Genomic DNA, 21,364 nt, shown 5'->3' on the forward strand with positions numbered 1-21,364 from the left:
AAGCTTCCTTAAAATGACAACCTACTTTTACCACATGCATTTAAGTACTGTTGTACAGTGCCATGCATTTTATGAATAATAACTGATAAGACTCAGTTACAACAGACAGGTTTCTGGGTGAGAAAACTACTTTGGAGTTACACAAGATTTTTCAAAAGTAGAGATTTTAGGGTCAATTATACACAACAGACTAATGTTAAAAAACATATTTCAATTTTATTCAACCACATTTTTGTCAAATTATCCAGGAACCATGAAAATCTATGCTGCTTGGCAAGTAAAAGAAATCCAACTTTTCTACTTCGTGAGCTCTTTTTCTAGTGTTTGACATGCCTCAAATGAAAGTACTTTTCTTGTGCCTTACTAGAGAAAATATATCAAAATGATCACAAAAAAGTTGCATTTCTGTCACATTTACATGACATCCTATGGTCAGCTTCACATTATTGTATTTAGGGAATCATTTGGGTTTTAGGTTTAAGCAGAGGTGCTTACCAATTTTTACCTTTTTTTCCCTTTCCTTTGTCCTCCCTAATAACTGAAAGAAGGGAAGTAAACAAAATGCTACCAGGAAGCCAACATTCATTAAAACAATCCAAAATAAATGACATATTAAAAAATATATGTTTTGTTAAAGTCTCAACTTGAAGGTGGAAAAAATCCGCAGGCCTGCAGAGCACAGAACTGTTGGAATACAGCTAAAATATGATGGTCCAATTCAGCAGTAAAGAGAAGGTTTTCCAAGGTCACCATGTACTGTTGGATTATCTGATGATGCTACAAAGGTAAAAAGAGGAGAAATTAAGTGAAGGATGGAAACTATCACAAAAACAACTTAGTAAAACCAAATTTCTTAGCCTAATGTTGGGGGTGAGAACTCTCAGCACAAAACCTGTGTAGAGGAAGATGGGTACTTACTACTGTAGAGTGGAAGTAAGGCTGTAGGCTTTCTAGTATACTTGACTAAGGGAAAGAAGGAAAACATGAAAAAAAAAGGCTAAGGGAAAGAATAGAAGAAAAATGGCTAAATGCTGACTTTGAAAATAACTGCTATGACAATGAGATCGGCTGGTCTGAAGTTGGCTAAGTGTTGACTAAAGTATACAATCATTTCTTAAAGATGCTCATGAGAAAAGGGGAGGTGTTATAACTAAGCTTTATTTTCCCTACATTAATCCAGTAAGTGTTTATGGTAAAACTGTCATGTGCCTAATAACACTGCTGCTATGAGAGATACAAGAGATATGTAAAGGACAATCCTCTGAACTCAGAGCTTAAATTTAGTTAGGAAAAGCTACATATATGGAAAAACAACTAAAAAGTTAATGATTGGGCGGAGCCAAGATGGCATCTGGAAAGCAGGGACTTGCATGAGCTCCCCGCCAGGTCCCTCCAAAAGCCAATAAAAAATGGCTCTGAACAAATTCTAGAACTGCAGAACCCACAAAATAGCAGAGGGAAGCAGGGATCCAGCCCAGGACAGCCTGGATGGTCGCTGGATGAGGTTTATCGTGCATGGAGTGGAGCCCAGCATGGGCGGCTGCAGGACCAACCAGACCAAGAACGGTGAAACAGGCCCTAGCGCCCTGAATCAGTGAGCTGGGGCAGTTACCACACTTCTCAACCCAAAAACACCAAAGACAACAGAGAAGGTTAGTGGGAAGAGCTGTAGGGGACAGAGTGAAAAGAGTTCCCAGTTTGGCCATGGGGGGGGGGGGGGGGGAACTAGAGCTGCAGTTGCTTCCAGCCCCAGGCCCACCTGGTGGAAGGAATTAAGTGGCGGATCAGAGCAGGAGTGCAAAGCCTGCTTATGATTTGCCTCAGGTCCAGGTTGGCGGTTCTTGAGGAAGGAGGAGTGCTGTTGTGGCAGAGCTGGCTCTATAGAAATAGCTCTAAAATCAACAGCACACGTCTTGGGGAGGAAGGGGAGAAAATCTGGAACTCAAAATTATGTAGAACCGTGTGTTGTAAACTAAAAATAAAAATTAAAAAAAAGAAAAAAAAAATCAACGGCACATCCCCTCAAACTTGGAACAAAGTACTCTTTACTCTACAAGCAGTCATACCCCGATGAAAAATTCAAGGGTCAAGTAAGTTGGCTGGGAACATGGCCAGGCAGTGAAAACACACTCAGATTCAGTCTCAGACTTTGGAATCTTTCTTTGGTGACAAAGAAGACCAAAACATACAGCCTAAAGAAGTCAACAAAGTCAAAGAGCTTACGTCAAAAGCCTCCAAGAAAAACATGAACTGGTCTCAGGCCATGGAAGAGCTCAAAAAGGATTTGGAAAAGCAAGTAAGAGAAGCAGAGGAAAAATTGGGATGAGAAATGAGAATGATGCAAGAAAACCATGAAAAACAAGTCAATGAATTGCTAAAGAAGACCCCAAAAAATACTGAAAAAAATATTGAAGAAAACAACACTTTAAAAAATAGACTACCTCAAATGGCAAAAGAGCTCCAAAAAGCCAATGAGGAGAATGCCTTGAAAGGCAGAATTAGCCAAATGGAAAAGGAGGTCCAAAAGACCACTGAAGAAAATACTACTTTAAAAATGAGATTGGAGCAAGTGGAAGCTAGTGACTTTATGAGAAATCAAGATATTATAAAACAGAACCAAAGGAATGAAAAAGTGGAAGACAATGTCAAATATCTCACTGGAAAAACCACTGACCTGGAAAATAGATCCAGGAGAGATAATTTAAAAATTATTGGACTACCTGAAAGCCATGATCAAAAAAAGAGCCTAGACATCATCTTTCAAGAAATTATCAAGGAGAACTGCCCTGATATTCTAGAGCCACAGGGCAAAATAGAAATTGAAAGAATCCACCGATCGCCTCCTCAAAAAGATCCTGAAAAGAAAACTCCTAGGAATATTGTTGCCAAATTCCAGAGCTCCCAGATCCAGGAGAAAATACTGCAAGCAGCCAGAAAGAAACAATTTGAGTATTGTGGAAAAATAATCAGGATAACACAGGATCTAGCAGCTTCTACATTAAGGGACCAAAGGGCCTGGAATACGATATTCCGGAGGTCAATGGAGCTAGGATTAAAACCAAGAATCACTTACCCAGCAAAACTGAGTATCATGCTCCAAGGCAAAACAAGGACTTTCAATAAAATAGAGGACTTTCAAGCTTTCTCAGTGAAAAGACCAGAGCTGAATAAAAAATCTGACTTTCAAACACAAGAATCAAGAGAAGCATGAAAAGGTAAACCAGAAGGAGAAATCATAAGGGACTTACTAAAGTTGAACTGTTTTGTTTACATTCCTACATGGAAAGATGATGTGTATAATTCATGAGACCTCAGTATCATAGTAGCTGAAAGGAATGTGCACATATATGTCTGTATGTATACACACACACACACACACATGTATGTCTATGTATGTGTGTGGGTTTATGTATATATATATATGTATGTATATGTGTGTATCTATATATATATATAGACAGAGGGCACAGGGTGAGTTGAATATGAAGGGATATCTAAAAAAAAATCAAATTAAGGGATAAGAGAGGAATATATTGAGAGAGGGAGAAAGGGAGAGACAGAATGGGGTATATTATCTCGCATAAAAGTGACAAGAAAAAGCGGTTCTGTAGGAAGGGAAGAGGGGGCAGGTGAGGAAGAATGAGTAAATCTTGCTCTCACTGGATTTGACTTGAGGGAATACCATACATACTCAATTGGGTATCTTACCCCACAGGAAAGGAGGAGGAAGAAAATAAAAAAGGGGGGATGATAGAAGGGAAGGCAGATGGGGGAGGAGGTAATCAAAAACAAACACTTTTGAAAAGGGACAGGGTCAAGGGAGCAAATTCAATAAAGGGGGATAGGTTAGGAAGGAGCAAAACATAGTCTTTCACAACATGAGTATTGTGGAAGGGTTTTACATAATGATACGCATGTGGCCTATGTTGAATTGCTTGCCTTCTTAGGGAGGGTGGGCGGGGAGGGAAGAGGGGAGAGAATTTGGAACTCAAAAGTTTTAAAAACAGACGTTCAAAAACAAAAATAAAAAAAAAAAGTTTTTGCATGCAACTAGGAAATAAGATACACAGGAAATGGGGCACAGAAATTTATCTTGCTCTACAAGAGAAGAAGGGAAAGGGAATGGGGAGGGGAGTGGGATGACAGAAGGGAGGGCTGACTGGGGAACGGGGCAACCAGAATATACACCATCTGGGAGTGGGCGGGAGGGTAGAAATGGGGAGAAAATTCGTAATTCAAACTCTTGTGAAAATCAATGCTGAAAACTAAATATATTAAATAAATTAAATAAAATAAAAAAAATAATGAAAAGTTAATGATATAAGAAAATATAACCAAAGGAGTAGAAGACAGAGTAAATGCTATGGAATTTCTACAGGGAGAGACATAGTACTGAGTCAAAAAGGCTTCACAGAACAGTTTATGACTTGAGACTGGTCTTAAAGGATGCAAGATTATGCTAGGAACAAAGTCCCATATCTTGGTGTTGCCTGTATGTACGTTCACAGGTCCCTAAAGTTAATAAGGCATCAAGCAAATATGTAACTGCTTAGTGAAGCCATCCAAAGGACAGCAGACTTCGTGTGTATACTTCTAGCTTTCCAAAGAACTTGGAAGGACAAAGATCAGAAACTACATCTAAGTGTTTTCCTTCATTTATGGACCTACCATGTTGGGGTAGAATGATGTTTGAGTTTTGTGTTAGTAAGCCCTCTTTGAAATGAAACATTCTTTCCCATAATTTGATGTTTTCTTGGAGGCATTCTCTAGCTTAGTATAGTTAAAAATAACACTATTATACTTTTTTTTCTTGAAATTCAGATCTGCTTTTAAAAATAACTAATCTCATCTTTTCATTCTATTAACTAGGCAGTTGGGTACAGGCCATTAATAGAGAAAGGGACACCTCAAGCCCAAGGTAAAATCTGACTTCCCAACCTCCCTAAATGCTATGGATTATTTCCAATTTATCCTGTTTATCTGGTTTGTACATAACTGTTTAGGTGTTGTCTTCACCACTAAATCGTGATTTTCTTGAGAGCAGGGACTTTTTCTTTGTATCTTCAAATTTTAGCACAGTACTTGGTATGCAGTAGATACTTAAGTGCTTGCTGACTGATTCCTTCCACTTTGTAATCATCATAGGGATCTTTTAAAATGTTTGCTTGGAATCTTAGAAACCAGAAGTTTTCAACTTGTGACTTTAGAAAAGTCACATCCTCTCTGGGCCTTGTTTTCTTTTCTTTTTTTTTGAAGGGGGAAGGCAGGGCAATTGGGGTTAAGTGACTTGCCCAAGGTCACACAGCTAGGCAATGTGTCAAGTGTCTAAGGCCAAATTTGAACTCAGGTCCTCCTGACTCCAAGGCCAGTACTCACTGCGCTACCTAGCTGCTCCCCCTCCCCTCAGCCTTGTTTTCTAACATCAACGATGCCCCTAAAATTCCTTCTAGGTGTGAACCTATGAACTGACATTTTGAAATACATAAACAGAAGAAGGGTAGAGACTGGACCTGTGAATTTGTTAATACAGGTTAACATCTAGGTAAGGAAACTTTCTACCAATATAGGTTGGCAATTTCTCTGCAATCTATAGTTTTGGAGTTTGCCCAAGGCCACAAAAAGAGTGTCTTGGAGACAGGACTTGGCCCTCCTGGTTTTTTGACTGGCTCTCTATCCAAGACAGGTAAGTCCCTTAAATTGCTATCTATTGAAAAAATGCCAATTGGGTCTTCTTGGTAGGATACTAAAGACAGGCGACTCAAATGAGTGCAATTTTACTTTCCTTGATATCTTTAAATCTAAAAGATTCCGTGAATTATGTAAATATAGCCACCAGTCTTAAAAACATATTCTTTAGACAGATGGAAACTCTCTATTATTCAACAAGCATTTTTATCATGCACTACTATAATGAGGACACAAAGAAAAAAAGGAAACAAATCATTGCCCTTAAGGAGTTTATATTCTATCACAGGAAATAACACTAACGTAAGTATATACAAAAATAATAGATATCCCAGGTAGTTAAGGAAAGATAGGGAGGGAGGAACAAACTGCTTAATATCCCTGAGGCTCAGTTTCTTCAGAGATCATTAATTTACTACAGCATAGGACAGCAGTGACACCTATACATGTCGATGTTATATTCATTTGGTGGGATGATGCATGGGCAGAAAAAAGAAGGGGAAATGGGAGGGAGAGAATACAGAGAAGTTGAAGGCCCCAAAGCCACATACCACTTTGAAGAGGGAAATTTTTAAAGGAGATTACAGTAGAATGGGCAACTAGGCAGTGGATAGAGTGCTAGGCCTGGAATCAGGAAGATATGAGTTCAAATCCAGCCTCAGATACTTACTAGCTACGTGATCTTGGCAAGTCACTTAACCCTGCCTGCTTCAGTTTCCTCATCTATAAAATGAGAAGGAAATGGCAAACCACTCCAGTATCTTTGCCAAGAAAAGCCCAAATGGGGTCACAGAGTCAGACACAACTGAAACAATTGAACAACAGTTCAGAATAACAACAACCCACCAACCTGCAAGAAGATCTGCTGTAACCTCTCTATGCAGTTCTTGTACCAAGGTGTTAATATATTGGTCCCATCAGTCTCACATCGTACCAAGTGTTCTGTCAGGATCATGATAAAGCGCTGGAAAGGTAGAAACAAAATGAACAATCGTGGCAATCTGTGTCCAAGCAATCAGATGGGCAATTCCAGCATTTGAGAAAGATTTATCTTTAAAAGAGACCAAATGACTTGGCGTCCAGCAAATTAAACAAGGTAGCAATTTTGATGAACATTTATTGCTTTCATATTACATGCATTTCCTTTCAAATAAAAGATGGCTAAAACTATGAATCTAAAACTAGTTTTATGTTTCTAAAAATTTAAAATCAAGTTACCTGAAATATGACAAGAAAAAGATTCTTTTGCTCACTCTGAGCCGACTCAACTTTCTCCTGCAGACGTTCTATTTGCTCTTCTAATGCTCCATCATCCCTATCACTGCTTCTGTCATCACGCTACAAATCACAAAAGGGCAAATAAAAGAAATGTTTAAGTTAGAAGTAGAATATATTAAAATCAATAAAGACAGGTCAGAATTTATTGCTTTGGGACAAAGGTCACTGAATGAATTACAGAGAAAACGTGTGATTTCAAATTCTAAAATCATAACATTGATGACTGAGTTTGTGATTGTGAGAATGGCTAACAGTTTTTAAGTTATACTCCTAAAAACACACACACAGATCCACATGCCACTACATGGCTGACACTGACTGGCTTTAGCTTTGGTTTCTAAAATGCCCAGTGAAGTGAGATGTAAGTATTTACATGGGTGTCAGACAGTTACTAACTTACCTTCAGGGTACTGTTCTTGAATGGCTACTAGTTAAAATCCCAAGAAATACCTGGCATGACTCCAGATACATGGGAGATATTAAAAGATAATGTGGAAGATCCTCTAGCTCTCCACAGATGCAGGTTCACTAAGATCAGGGAACCCTGTTGGTGTCTTTATTGGACAATATATAGTGGATATGGTTTGGAGGCTTGTCTGAGCTTAGGAAACAAAAACCAGGGAGAATAAATGATTGTGATCACTTTTTAAAAAATGAATTACTCTAACGTTTTGAACATTAGTACAACTAATAAAACTTAGTAATGATTTACATTGTAATTAATTTCAGCGGAAGAAATAAAACCAGTCCCTCCTTTGGTTTCTCTCTGGATTCATTATTTATTCCTTCTCATTCACGTTTCCTCCAATACAGCCATGGTTAGTGGGCCCTCTTCTCCTCAGGTTCTGCTTTCTGCTTTGCACTATTTCATAAAGGCCTTTGTAGAGTTATTTCTGTCCCTCATATTTGTCCATATTAATTGTAATATAATATTCAATTATGTTAATGCACCTCAGTTTAACCATTCTTCTATTATTAGAAGCAGTCTTTCAGCTTTTTACAACTACAAATAGTTCTAGAAAAATCTCTAAACAGATAGGGCTTTCAGGGCCTATTCTCCACAGTGAGAATGGGTTGGATTATTTTAACTAGGTACTTCAAGATGGCTCTACAAAGAGTTTTTAAGGTTTCCATTTAACCAGCAATGGATGAGCATACAACTCCTACCAGCACTAACAGGTTTTCCTATATTTTATTCATTATAAACTTTATGTTGTCTTTAGACCTGTTGAGATGCAAGTAATATTTTAACCTTTTCTTTCCCAATGTTACCTTTTTTGCTGTCTTAATGCAATTGTTAGAATTTCCAATACTAAATATAAGCAGTGAAAGTGAGCATCTTTGTTTTTAATGAGAAAGCTTTTATAGCCTATCTTCATTACTCTTGGTTTAAAAAGGAAAAGTTTATATCTAATATGACATTTAAAAATAAAAAAAATCACATCATAAACAATAAAGAACATAAGATATTTTTCACAACTATGACAAAGGGCCAGGAAAAAGGGACTTCCTAGCCAAGTAAGAGATAGAAGATACAGCAGAAGATGAGGCAGTATGCATTAATATAAACAAAGTTTCCAAGAAGAAGAAATGCATATTATGAGCAACCATATGAAAAAACCTCCAAATAACTAATATGAGAATGAAAGTTAAAACTGAGGTTTTACTTCACACCCACTAAATTTTCAAGAATAAAAAAGGCAGAAATAGTCAATGTTAGAGGGAACTGAGGAAGCTAGGCACACAAATACACTATTGCCATAACTATAAATCAGGCTAACCTAAAAAAAAAAATTTGGAATTGCTCAAGAAAAGTTATTAGCTGCTCAGTTCTTTTATGTAAAGTCTCCCAACTGAGCACATGCCCCAAAGAGGACGAAGACCGAAGGGTCGGCACTGAATCCAAAACATTAAAAGCAAAAATCTTGTGCAGGAGCAAAAAACCAAAACAAAACAAACTGGAAAAAAAAGTCTTTTTGACTATAGGATGGCTGAGTAAACTGAGATAATGTGAAAGTACTAGAATATTAGGGCATTGCTGAAATAAAATCCTGAGAACATGGGCAAATATATTTGATGAAGAGCAAAAAAAGAATGAGAACAACTCGTAAACCGATCGCAATACTGTCAATGAAAATGACACTAAAGACGTCAGACTTCAGACTGGTTATTGTTGCACTTAATTTTAGGTCCAGAGTGCCGAACATCCCTCCCCTCAACAGAGAGATGATGGGCTGCTTCACACGCTGCCACATGTGGTTATTGGATTGTAACATTTTAACTATTTTCCTTGTTTTCAAAAGGGAGGTTAGGTTCTTGGGGGAAGGGAGTCCAGGGAGAGGTAGCACTTGTATAAAAAAAAACAAACCTTTATTCACTGTATCTAAAATAGGCAGCCTGATAGTGAAAAATGAACTATGTTGACAGAATAAATTCAAGCAGTTTAAGGTACAGATCTAATACCTGAAACTCAATTAATTGCACAGCCCATTTTGCCAGGTGGTTCTCATGGGAATATTTTTTTAGCCAATTATGAGGAAAGAATAAAGTTTAATTTCAGGGACTCCAACCTTTCCCCCAACCTGCTTAGAATGCTGGCAATAAGAAAGCTGGGCTCTCTAAAATAGATTCTTGACTTTACTAGTGATCTAAGAATACACCTCAGCAAGTAAATCTGGAGGAAAACAAAAACACTGCACAGTACTTAAATAGACTTGGAAAGAAGCTCTGCAGTGCAGTACTCCCTCCCTCTCTAATTACATAGGATAAAAAGTTACTAACAAAGAAAGGAACAATGGCTAAAGCTATCCTCAAGTCCTCTTGTGAAACAACAAAAGGAAGGGACATGATGTAGCAGAAGGCACTTTTACTTCTAGACTTGGCTGTACCATCAACTCCTGAGACCCTGGTCAAGTCACTTCTCTCTGAACTCTCAGTTTCCTCATCTGTAAAGTAATTCACAAGAGCAATGAGATAGTGTGTGGAGCAAATGAAAACAGAGAGCCCATGGTATCCCTAAAACACTGTATACTGTATGCCAGCTATTTTAATTATGGAAAAAGAAAAGATAATTGCTTTTTACTAACTTGTAGAAAGTAGGTAAAATGAAAAGAAAAAAAAAAGTTACTGTATGTGAGACAAAAATCATTTATAACTGGCAGTGTTTTGTAGTGGAAAGAGCACTGGATTTGGAACCAGAAGACCTGGTCTGAGTCCTGTTGTGGCCATTTACTACCTGTGTGAATTTGGCTGGTAAGGCCCCTTCCAGGTCTAAATGCTGAGATACTAAGTCACAAGAAACTATGATAACCCTTATTCCTTTGATTAGTTTGTTCCAATTACTATCATAAAGTGAGTCATCTGTCTAAAAAGTGAAGTGAAAAAGTATATAAATAAGCTACAAATAAGAGAGAAGGAAGTGGCAAACCACTCAAGTATCTTTGCCAAGAAAACCTCAAATGTGCTCACAAAGTCGGATACAACTAAAAATGACTGAAAGTGAAAAGTACAAATAAGAACATAAAATTGTACTCCTGTTCTGAGGCAGTTCAGACCAGATGATCTCTGACTTTTCCTCCAACTCTGAGGTTCTAGGATTCCGTGATCGATAAGTGGATTACTGTGGGGTAAGGCTAGAGTGGCTACTGCCTCCCTACAGGATTGGGATTCTAAGTAAGTGAGAAATATGAAAAACCAGAAAAAAAATGTGAAGTTCAACTGGGATAAATGAGTAGAGAATGCCATAATTAGGCTATAAAGATTTAAAAAAAAAAGACAGTGTAGTAACACTTTAGTAAGAAGGCACAGAATGCTAGGATGTACACATCAAGCAGCATGTAGGGAATGTAAGTTTATTACTTTGGTCAAACTATTGCTATGTTCCATTCTTACCCCTATAACTGAATATCTGAAGAGAATATAGAATAGGGGAACTAAAATAACTAATTAAGAGGGTTGAGGGGAAACAGGAATAATTAAGATTATCTCCAACTTCACTCAACTGTACAGAAAATAACAAACATCTGTTCTCTAGCTCTGCTGACACATCATACTGATACATTAAAAAACCAAGTCTACAGAGTGTGATTCTCTATTCTAAACAAATTGCCATGGTTAAGTAGTCTACTACAAGGTAAAACTGCATGCAGTTATAGTGTATTCTCACTTTTTGCCACTCTGTAACCCTTGGGGTAAGAACTACTCAAATGAAACAAAGCATCAGAGTAGGCAGGGTTATTTGGTGTAATTCAATTAATTATGAGACTGCTTTGGATATTTGCCAAAAAGAAAAAAAAATGTACCCGTTTGTGCTGTCTTGCAAGTTTTTCTTTAGTTTCCTCCAGTTCTTTCTGGATTTTCACAACATGTTTGTTCATCTTTCGAATTGTGGAGTGTAAAATTTCCCAGATAAACAACCTAAAAGTATAGTAGCAATTAGTATAAACTACACATTTAAAACCAGGGTGGGTGCTTATTCAAGAATAAATTGAAGGTCAGAATTGTATACAGGTTAAATACAATATAATCAAAAAGACCTAGCAGCAAAAGTACATTTTCCCTATGTTGTGGAAACAAATATATATTTGGATTTCCCAGAAAAGCAAACAGGAAAAAAGATTCCAACCAGTTCTGAATGAATATAGCAAGAATTCTGGTTAAAAAAGTACAAGGAACTAGTCTTTGCTTACCTAGTAAAATCACGAGAGAGTTCTGAAGAGAAGATCCAGTTTGCTACTGCAGCACAGTCCACAATCTGTGTTCGAATCATCTTATCAACTAATACAGCAATCATCTAGAAAACAATCAGTTTGCACATGGACAGCTGATTAATAAATTATTCCCATATCCCAAATGTCCCCAAGAAAATCCCACTTATTTCTTGACAATGTAATCAGTTTCTGCTTTTTTATGCTTACAATGTCCAATGACCTCTCTTCTTAAAGCATTATTAATGACATATAAGTATCCCATGAGGCTTTTGAGCAGTCTTTTTAAAGCCAATACTCTCTTTAATAAACTAATCTTAAACCACTTTTCTAACATGTTTTTTTGCCAGACTGTCCATTTTGCCAATGAAGTCACAGAATATCAATGTATTCATACTGACTTAGTTTGGAAGATCTTCAGCTCTTCAACAAACCTTTACTCATTAATCCTCTGCAACAAAAGTTGGTGCATACGCTGTATCTTCTTCATTCTCTCATCTTCAATACTGCCTTATTCAAAGATTCTTTCCTCACCATCTATAAACATGCACTGATAATCCCCTATCTTATTCTTGTTTTGTTGTTGTTTTTAGGAGAAAGGCAGGGCAATTGGGATTAAGTGACTTGCCCAAGGTCACACAGCTAGTAAGTGTGTCAAGTGTCTGAGGCCAGATTTGAACTCAGGTCCTCCTGACTCCAGGGCCGGTGCTCTACTCACTGTGCCACCTAACTGCCCCAATAATCACCTATCTTAAAAAAAAAAACCTTCACTCAACCCCGATATCACGTCAAACTGTCATTCAAGGCATCTCTTTTCCTTTTAGAGCCAAACTCTTAAAAAAAAAAAGCCTTCTATAAGCATTCCCTACATTTCCTTGATTCTCAAACTATTCTCAATCACTTAGTATCTGTCTTCCAAACCTACGTAACTCAATTAAAACTTCTCTCTCCAAGGAAACTGCTCTCAACTATTAAATCCAGTGATCCTGAAAGGTTAGCCAAGAAGGCACAATTCTTGGGCATTTCTAACTCCCTGCAGACACAGTAAACTTCACAAATCCAAATGTAACTCCTCCCCCATCCTCCTTCCTTTAATCCATTCCTTCTCTGAATTTTAGGACATCACCAGCTCTCTAGTCCCCCAGGTACGAAACCTCTGGGTAACATTCGACTCTTCCCACTCCTTCATAACCTTTCAGCCCCCAAGTCTAAGTTATTCCACCTTTATAACTTGCCTCTGCCCCTTCACTACACTCAGTCTCTACCTCTGGCCTCCATGACCTCTCACTTGGACTACTTCTAGGCTCTCCCTACCTCAATCCATTCTCCAAACAGCTGCCACATTCCTAAAACACAGATCTGATCATGCTACCACTCTACTTCAGTAACTCCTTATTTAGCTTCTAGGTTTAAAAAAAAATTTTCAGCCTGTCATTCAATGCCCTTCACAAAATGGCTCAACTACCTTTCTAATCTTATTTCAAATTGTGCCTTTTTTAGTGTTTCTGCTACTCATTCCCTTACCACAACATCTTATTTCTCCCCTTTGTGCCTTTACAAAGGTGGTCTACCATGTCTGAAATGTACTCCCTCCTCACCTGTGTCTTGGAAAATCCCTAGATTCTTTTAAGTCACAGATTAGGTGATACCTTTTACAGGCTTTCCCTCATTTACCAAGTTGTCAGTGCTCTCTTCTTCTTGAAATAATTTTGCCTAGACTTAATATTTATTTACAGATGCACATATTTTATCCACAGAAGAGAATGTAAGCTCTTTGAGGGCATAAACTTTATCATTTTTATCTTGATATTTTGAGCACCATACACAGTCAGCATGTAATAAACACTGAATTAATTGAACTGAATCATCATTCTCACTGGGAACACTGCAAAACAAGATGACCAATGATCTCAAGAAACCATCATTTTTATTGCCTTTGGGTACCTGATGAAACCAATTCTTCTGGCTTCTTTGAGGTGAACCTGAGTTATTTCAATAATGCGGATAAAAAATTAGCTTGTAAGACTACTCTGGAGGCCCAGGGACTAACTCAACCTTTGTCCAAAGATCAAAACAAGGACACGCATAAATGAATAACCTGGAGTATCACAATCTGAACTCCAGGATGCTTAACATAACTCTTACCTGGGGATGATTCCTCCAGACTTCAAACATGACCCTCAGAACATGTAACTTTCCCTCATCACTTTCTGCAAGCGTTTTGAAGACCTCATGAAACCTTATTGTAAAAGAAAAATACAAGTTAGCAAATACTGTAATATCTCTAAGCATCTTTTTAAGGTCACTTAAGCTATGCTGTACAACACAAGCAGATTTGAGAGTGCAGAGGCTCCTGACAAATGTTGAATTTTCTTTTGTTTTAGTAACTTAGGGAGACAGTGGAGGACTTTGTTAGGGGTAATGCTATATATCACAGACTATGTGAAAATGGAAAAATCTGTGTTCCTGAAATTACATATTCCTTAGAAGATAAATGTGACTATTTCAAGTCCTAAAATTTAGTTTATAAAGCTACATGAAAAAAAGCTATTGAAGCAATCTACTTAGTAGACAGAGGATTAACTCTTCTCACCTTTTGAAAGCACTATCAAAGTAAAAAGGAGTCTAGAAATAGAAACTGAGGAAGAACTGAATTTCTGTTGATTAGAGAATTCTGGCTTCTCTGACTTACTCTGGACTACTGCTTACTTTAGCAGATTTCAAAAGGCCTTCCTTGTAAGAAATGATTCTAAGGGTTTCTCATAAAGTGTTTAGTATTATTCCCTTAATTCCCTATTTCTTCACTTAGTTAAATATTTTAAAAGTATGCGTACATTTCTACTTCAAAAAAGTTGTCATTTATTAGGCATTGCAGCCTCATCCACTAATACAGATGGAAACTCCTCTAAGCCTTTACAAATCATCAGCTGGTAGAACAATTTGCCTTAAGAGACAATTTTAATGTATTGTAATGATTAACTGCTAATAGCCAATGTTCTGGTGACAAGACTCTCTGAGGTGAGACTGTTCCATAAATGTCTCCCTTGCTCCCTCCTGATGCCATTAAAGTAGCAATTATGAGAGAGAGAGAGAGAGACAGAGACAGAGAGAGAGAAGAGAGAACGAACACATATGGAAACAATGGACTAATGAACCTTTAACTTATAAAATGAGCACTAATTTTTATAGCACAGACTAGGTATGTAATTTATGGCATTACTAAGCCCCCCTTCTCTCTACTACCCTAGTACTTTTTGTCACCAACTCAACAACAATACATAAAACAGGTTGAAATATGTCCCCAAGAAAAACTACTTGAACTTACTTTGCAAGAGCACTGAAAGAGTGGCTAAATGACTTGGAAGCGAGGTGAAGCAGAGTCTGCACAAAGACTTCTATTTTCAATGGGTTAAAACTGAATCCTTCATCTGAAAAATGTTTTATGGTGAGAGAATTAGAATACTTTTAAAAAAGGACTCACATCATCACAGAACTCAAAAGTTGGACTCGATTCATTGGGACTATAGTCCAATTCATACACAAAAGGTATCTCCATTGTAACATATCCTACAAGTAGCCGTCCAACCTCTGATTAAAGACCGTCTAGGATAACAATCAATTCTCACGGCAATTCAACTTTTACAGAGCTCAAATTATTAGGGAATTTTTCCTGAATAAAGCCTAAACTGACCCATGTATTTTCACCCATTGCTCCTGATTCTGCCCTCTCGGGCCAAATAGAATAAATGGTGTTCATCCCTCCCCTCTCTGGAGTCTAAACCTCCCTAGTTCCTCTAACTGATTCTCTTAAGCTAAGGCCTAAAAGTTTTCACCACGTTGGGGGAATAGAGGGGAGTCCGCTCTACACTCACCAGTTAATAAAGGTCCTTCTTAAATTTTATGCCCAGAACTGAAAACAACACTACGGACAAAACCTGACAAGATCAGAATTTAGTGGCCCTATCATGTACTTATTGATGGAATTTTACCTCTTAAAGCAGCTCACAATGGCATTACATTTTGTCTATCATAGCATACTGTTGATTCACAGCTTTCAGTCCACTAAAACCACCAGATATTTTTCAGAACATGTGCTATCCAACAGTGCCTCTCTGACATTGCATTTGCGAAGCTTTTTTTTTTTGTACTGACATACAGAACATCATTCAAATACTTAGATAGATCTGTGATCTCATGTACCCGAGAGTTCCTTCCAGCAATACAGATCACAACCCATTCATACCAGCTCACTTTGTGTGACTCTTACCCATGTCCTCCCCAAAATCCCCCATAAAAGCCTGCCTCTGGGACTTCCCCATGAGTGCTGCTTCACCCTAATCTAGCTGGCTTACCCAGCTATAGCCTGTTTGTTGCTACAGAACTTCCCAGGAAGCACTGCTTTGCAAGGATCCACTTCTGAACTGTGACTTGACTTCACCCCTGGGACCTCCCAGGGATCCCTGTACATTCCCCTTACCTGTCTACCTTCATCCCTGCATCAGCTATGGATCCATGGTCAGGTCTCTGGCTTCTGTCTTCAACCCCAGGACCTTCTCCAGAGCTCTAGAGGCTGTTCATAGACCAGAACCATCTCAACTGGTAAATTTTTGCCTCCCCTGAGCTTTACTTTCTTTTGTTCCTACCTGTTACGAGATGGTCCTCACAGGAAACATCACCACTTACTACAAAGCTGGGCATGTAGAGAGGGAGCCTGAACAGTCTAATTACTTCCTTCTCTTAATGGACTTCTTTGAAGTCATTGATGATCAACGTGAACTCATTCCTCAATAGTTAGCATTCCCCACCCCATCATACTCTCCCAATCTCAGTAATTCTAAAACCCTAGAGTTCACTGTACAAACCCTATTCTCTACTTCCTATACCCTTACTCCCATCCCCCTCAACACTCCCAATGCTCCACACCAATTCTACCTATCTCTTCCACTGTACTTTGCCTGCTCTAAAGGTAACAAACTTGCTTTTATTTCAAGCCTTTTCTTTCTCACTTCCTCCATTAACTTATACTCAGACCCAGCTCCTTCTTGATGACATGGCAGCTTTGCCTACCATCTCTAGCACTGGTTGCACTTTCACTCATATATCCCCGACTCACTGGTTGTGGTGATGGAGTTGCAATACTCCTTGGTTCCCAAAGCACTTCCAGGTCTTTTCTCCACTGTCACTACAGAATCTCTCTTCCTCTGAGGTTCACTCACTTCCCATAACCTATTACTCTGCTACAACCAGAGATGGTCATACCCTTGATCTTGCCACCACTCACAAATGCACTAATTCTATGTTCATAAACTCTGCAACTCCCTTCTCTGATTATAATCTTTTATCATTCCATCTTTCCCTCTGTCTTACGACCCCTAACTCTTATCTTCATCCTCATCATGATCTCTAATTTCTCTATCCCTTGGTTGTTTCCCAAACCATCACCCTCACAATGGCTACACTCTCCTTCTTTTTCCAATTTGATGCCTTGGTAAATTCATTCAACAGTGCATTATTTTTTACTTTCAAGAACCTTACCCCTTATCCTATTACCAGTCATACCCTGAAAAGTCCCAACTCTGAATTATTCCCATTATCAGCTGCCTTCATTTCTCATGCTGCTAAAGAGAAGTAGAGAAAATCATGAAACCCTGCTAACTGGAATTACTGCAAATTTGTGGTACATAACATTGAATGGGCCCTCAGCATAGCAAAGTGATCCTTTTATTCCTCTCTAACAGATTCACTATCCCACATACCACAGCATTTTCCCAAGCCTTTTAATGCCTCTTCTAGCCTCCTATGACTGCTCCTTCCTCATTCTCAGCTAAAAGCCTGGACTCATAGTTCAATAAAAAAAAAATTGAGGCCATTTGCTGAAAGCTCCCTCTTTTCCCATCCTCATCTCACATTACTCAAATGCCTTCCTTTATCATTTCCTTCTTCACCCTATCTTACATGTAGAGATGGTTCTTCTCCTTGGTGAGGCAAACCTACCCACATGCATATGTGATCCTATTCCAACCCATCTTGTGCAGCAGAAGGTACCCTCTATCATTTTCTCTTTCTAATCTTAATTCTTTCATTGTCTACTGGCTGCTTCTCTGCTGCCTACAAACATATCCATGTTTTTCTCAACCTAAAAACAAAAAAACTTCACTTGATCAGCCCATCCATGCTAACTATTGCTCTGCATCTCTTCATTTTGTGCCTAAACTCCTTGAGAAAACAGTATATAACCAATGCCTCTATTTCCTTTCATTTCACTATCTTCTGCAATCTGGCTTTGGATTTCATCACTCAACTGAAATTGCTCTTTTCAGAGTTACCAGTGATCACTTAATCTCCCGGCCTTTTCTTGATCTTCATCCTTCTCGAACTCTCTGCAGCTTTTGAAGCGATCATTCGCCTTCTCCTTGAAACCCATGTCTCTGTTTTTGTGACACTTCTCTCTCCTAGTTCTCCTCCTACCTGCTAACCACTCCTCGGTCTCCTTTGCTGGATCTTCATTTAGGTCATATTCTCTAAACTTGAGTGTCCCTCAAGGCTTCATCCTAGGCTCTCTCTTCTTTCTACTGTATACTATTTCACACAGTGGTCTCATGGATTTAATTACCATTTCTATGCAGATCAATTTATAGCTAATTGCAGTCTCAAATGTCCAGCTATGTACTGGACATCTTGAACTAAATGTCTTTTAGACTTCTTAGAAGTCAATATGTTAGAAACTGAACTCATTACTTTCCCCCCAAACCTTTACTTCTTCCTAACTTTCCTATTACTGTTGAGGGCATCACCACCCTCTCAAACACCAGGTGTACTAACCCAGATGTCACCCTTAAATCCTCAGTCTCTCTTAGTACCCCACATCCCATCCATTTCTAAGTCTAGCTGATTCTACCTAAACAGCATTTCTCATCTATTTCTCTTCTCCTCTTACACTGTCACTATCCCGGTTAAGGCCTTCACCTCATACCTGAACAGTTGTTATATTTTGACTGCTGTCAGTCCATCTTCCACTCAGGGGCCAAAGTAATCTTCCTCATGTAATCATGTCATCTCCCTACTCAATAAACTTCAGGGATTCCCTATCACCAAGATCACATATAAAATTCTGTTTGGCTTTTAAAGCCTTACAAAACCTGGCTCCTTCCTGCCTTTCCAGTCTTCTTAATACTTTAATCTCCTTCTTGTCTAACTTTAGACACTTACGTACAAAGACCTAAAGTTTTACTGGCTCATTTCCTGAATTTTATCTTCTATGAACTGCTGGGTTTCTATGGTCTATAGTAGGAGATTTCGTCCCTTCTCCAATCCTTAGCTTAAGAGCTCTCCCCTCATCTTTTTTATGGTTCAGTTGATTTGTGAGACACCTGGCAAATACATTCTTTCTACCCCTTATTAGTTATACTCCATCTTGCCCAGGAATCTGTGACTCACATTTTAAGCAATGATCCAGAAATCTAAATCCTTTTTTTACGTATTACCTTCTTATTCAGCTATTCATTCACCCAGTTAGTTTTTCTCTTCTATATCTCATGCATTAACTAGTCAATAAAAAAAATCAACAACTTGCACCTCTACTGTCTTCAGTTTCTTGCCCAAGATTTCATAATCATTGGCAATACATTTTAGGTTCTTTCTGGTAGTATTGTTTATGCCCACAAGAATCACCAGGAGTGAGCAGTTATCACCTGTTTTTGTAAAGCGTGGGAGGTTTTCTGTTCTGTCTTGGATGCATGTCCCAGAGGAGCCACTACACCTCTGTACTGTTGTTATCAGTTCAAAAAATAGCTGCCTAAGTACCCCTGAGCAGTAAATCTCAACTCCTACTGGCTGATTCCTTAACTGATCAGAAATAGTCTTATATGACTTTTTAACATTCTAATTGGATAGCTGTGCTTTTTCTTCCCTTTCTCTTCTGTGTAACATTCTTCAACATCCTGACAAGTGCTCCTCCTACAATCTGCTCCCGTGGAATCCAGAAGTATCACTTCTCTACAAAGTCTTAGGGACTGAATGATGCTTCAACAAGGATTCAATTAAGGTGGCCTGCCCCACATAAAAAATACTGGGTCCAATTTTCATGAAGCTTCTTAAAATAGATTAAGATTATATTCTATGAAAAAGTGATCATTTGATTTCCACTGATAATTATCCAAATCTTTACTTTATGAATGAAACTGACTCTAAAGCATAATTATTAGATTCCTGTACATGACCACTGAAGTCCTTCAACACCATTCATTTCTTAATGGACCCATAATATACCAACTTTCACAAGAGCCTCTATTAAAGTGGTTCTTTTCACTCTTTATCCCTTTAGTCAACTGAAGTTAAATGATGGCAAAAGGATATAATGTGACATACAAGACTCTTTTTTTCAATGTTTTAAAAATATAAGATATTGCTATCCCTTCCTTTTTACAAGTGGGCAAATACTCTGATGTTTCAAAGAAACAAATCAGAGGTAGAGCAAGGACTAAAAGAACTCTTGATTTTCAGAACTACCTAAGAGGAATGCTTGAGAACCTTTTAAAAGGAACAGTATACTCCCTATTATACCAAGTATTCAGACTGTTTACTTGCCCTACAATCTCATTCCAGGAACATCCTTACTCCCTTACCATCATCATCATCTTGGTTAGGATTCGGCACATCTTTCAAAATGCTGAAGATTTCATCATTACTTGCCTTACTTTTAAAGGCAACAGCTAAACAGAGGGCTACAGAATGTCCTGGAAGAGAATCTAAAACAGGAGAAAAAAGTCGTAAGGTTAAAAGAACTTAAAAATAGCTAAATAACTAAAGTCAAACCCACCAACTCTTTCTTTCTAAGCTATTATTTCAATAAGCATTTATTAAGCTGTGCTAGGTGCTATGGACACAAAACCCAAAATGAAACAGTCCCACCTAAATTCTACTCGGAAGAACAATATACACAGAAAAATCTTATGTAAGTTCCTTCAGGGTAAGAGGAAAGCACTAACAACTGAGGGAAAATCAGGAAAGGCCTTATGCAGAAGAAGGCACTTGAGGTGAGTTGTGAAGGAAGCTACATATTCTAAAAGAGGTAAGAGAGTATATTCTAGGTTTGGAGAAAGCCTATGAGAAAGCAAAGAGGAGGAAGCAGGGGAGACCTACACAAACTAATGCAGAGTGAAGTGAACAAAAGCAGGAGAAAAATTTATATGACAGCAAATTATACAATGGCAATATTATATGAAAACATCTTTGAAAGACCTTAGGATACTGATCATGACAAACGACCACAAATGATAAGATCACAGATGAATCCACCTCCTGATAGAGACGATGGATTCAAAGTGCAGAATGAGACATACATTTTGGCATATGAATTTGCTTCACTTGACCATCACATATTTTTTTTGAGGATTTTATTTTTCTTTTGTGGTTACTGTTCAATTGGGGTATGGAGCGGGGGTAAGTAGAAAATAACAGGAAGGAAAGAAAATAAATGCCTGTTAACTTGAAAAAATGAAATTAATTTTTAAAAGTATACTCTTAATAATTTTGTTTTTAAAGGGAGAGACAGGGCTAGACAGTGCAATGTGTGTGGAGAATAGGAAGTAGTTTGGCTGGAACACAGAGTACATGAGGAATATTATGAGCTCAGGTGCTCTAAAGTCTAGTCATTAGGGGGCTCCCAAAGTTTGGCTGCGGAAGTTGTCTTGCTT

The 21,364-nt window shown here is 38.1% G+C and overlaps 1 protein-coding gene across 1 annotated transcript in view; it reads right to left on the reverse strand.

Annotated features, from left to right (window-relative positions):
* Window positions 1-196: 196 nt before the first annotated feature.
* Window positions 197-21,364, reverse strand: part of NCBP1 (nuclear cap binding protein subunit 1) — a 59,022-nt gene continuing 37,854 nt past the window's right edge. Inside the window, exons 16-23 of the mRNA XM_036741496.1 lie at window positions 20,294-20,416; window positions 14,995-15,097; window positions 13,815-13,908; window positions 11,652-11,755; window positions 11,265-11,379; window positions 6,904-7,023; window positions 6,536-6,649; window positions 197-777 (exon numbers count right to left, since the gene is read on the reverse strand). Coding sequence (XP_036597391.1) covers window positions 640-777; window positions 6,536-6,649; window positions 6,904-7,023; window positions 11,265-11,379; window positions 11,652-11,755; window positions 13,815-13,908; window positions 14,995-15,097; window positions 20,294-20,416 — 911 coding nt within the window. The 3' untranslated portion in view covers window positions 197-639. The remainder of the gene's footprint in view (window positions 778-6,535; window positions 6,650-6,903; window positions 7,024-11,264; window positions 11,380-11,651; window positions 11,756-13,814; window positions 13,909-14,994; window positions 15,098-20,293; window positions 20,417-21,364) is intronic.

The sequence above is a fragment of the Trichosurus vulpecula genome, chromosome 1, assembly GCF_011100635.1.
Source record: "Trichosurus vulpecula isolate mTriVul1 chromosome 1, mTriVul1.pri, whole genome shotgun sequence".
NCBI classification, from domain to species: Eukaryota; Metazoa; Chordata; class Mammalia; order Diprotodontia; family Phalangeridae; genus Trichosurus; species Trichosurus vulpecula.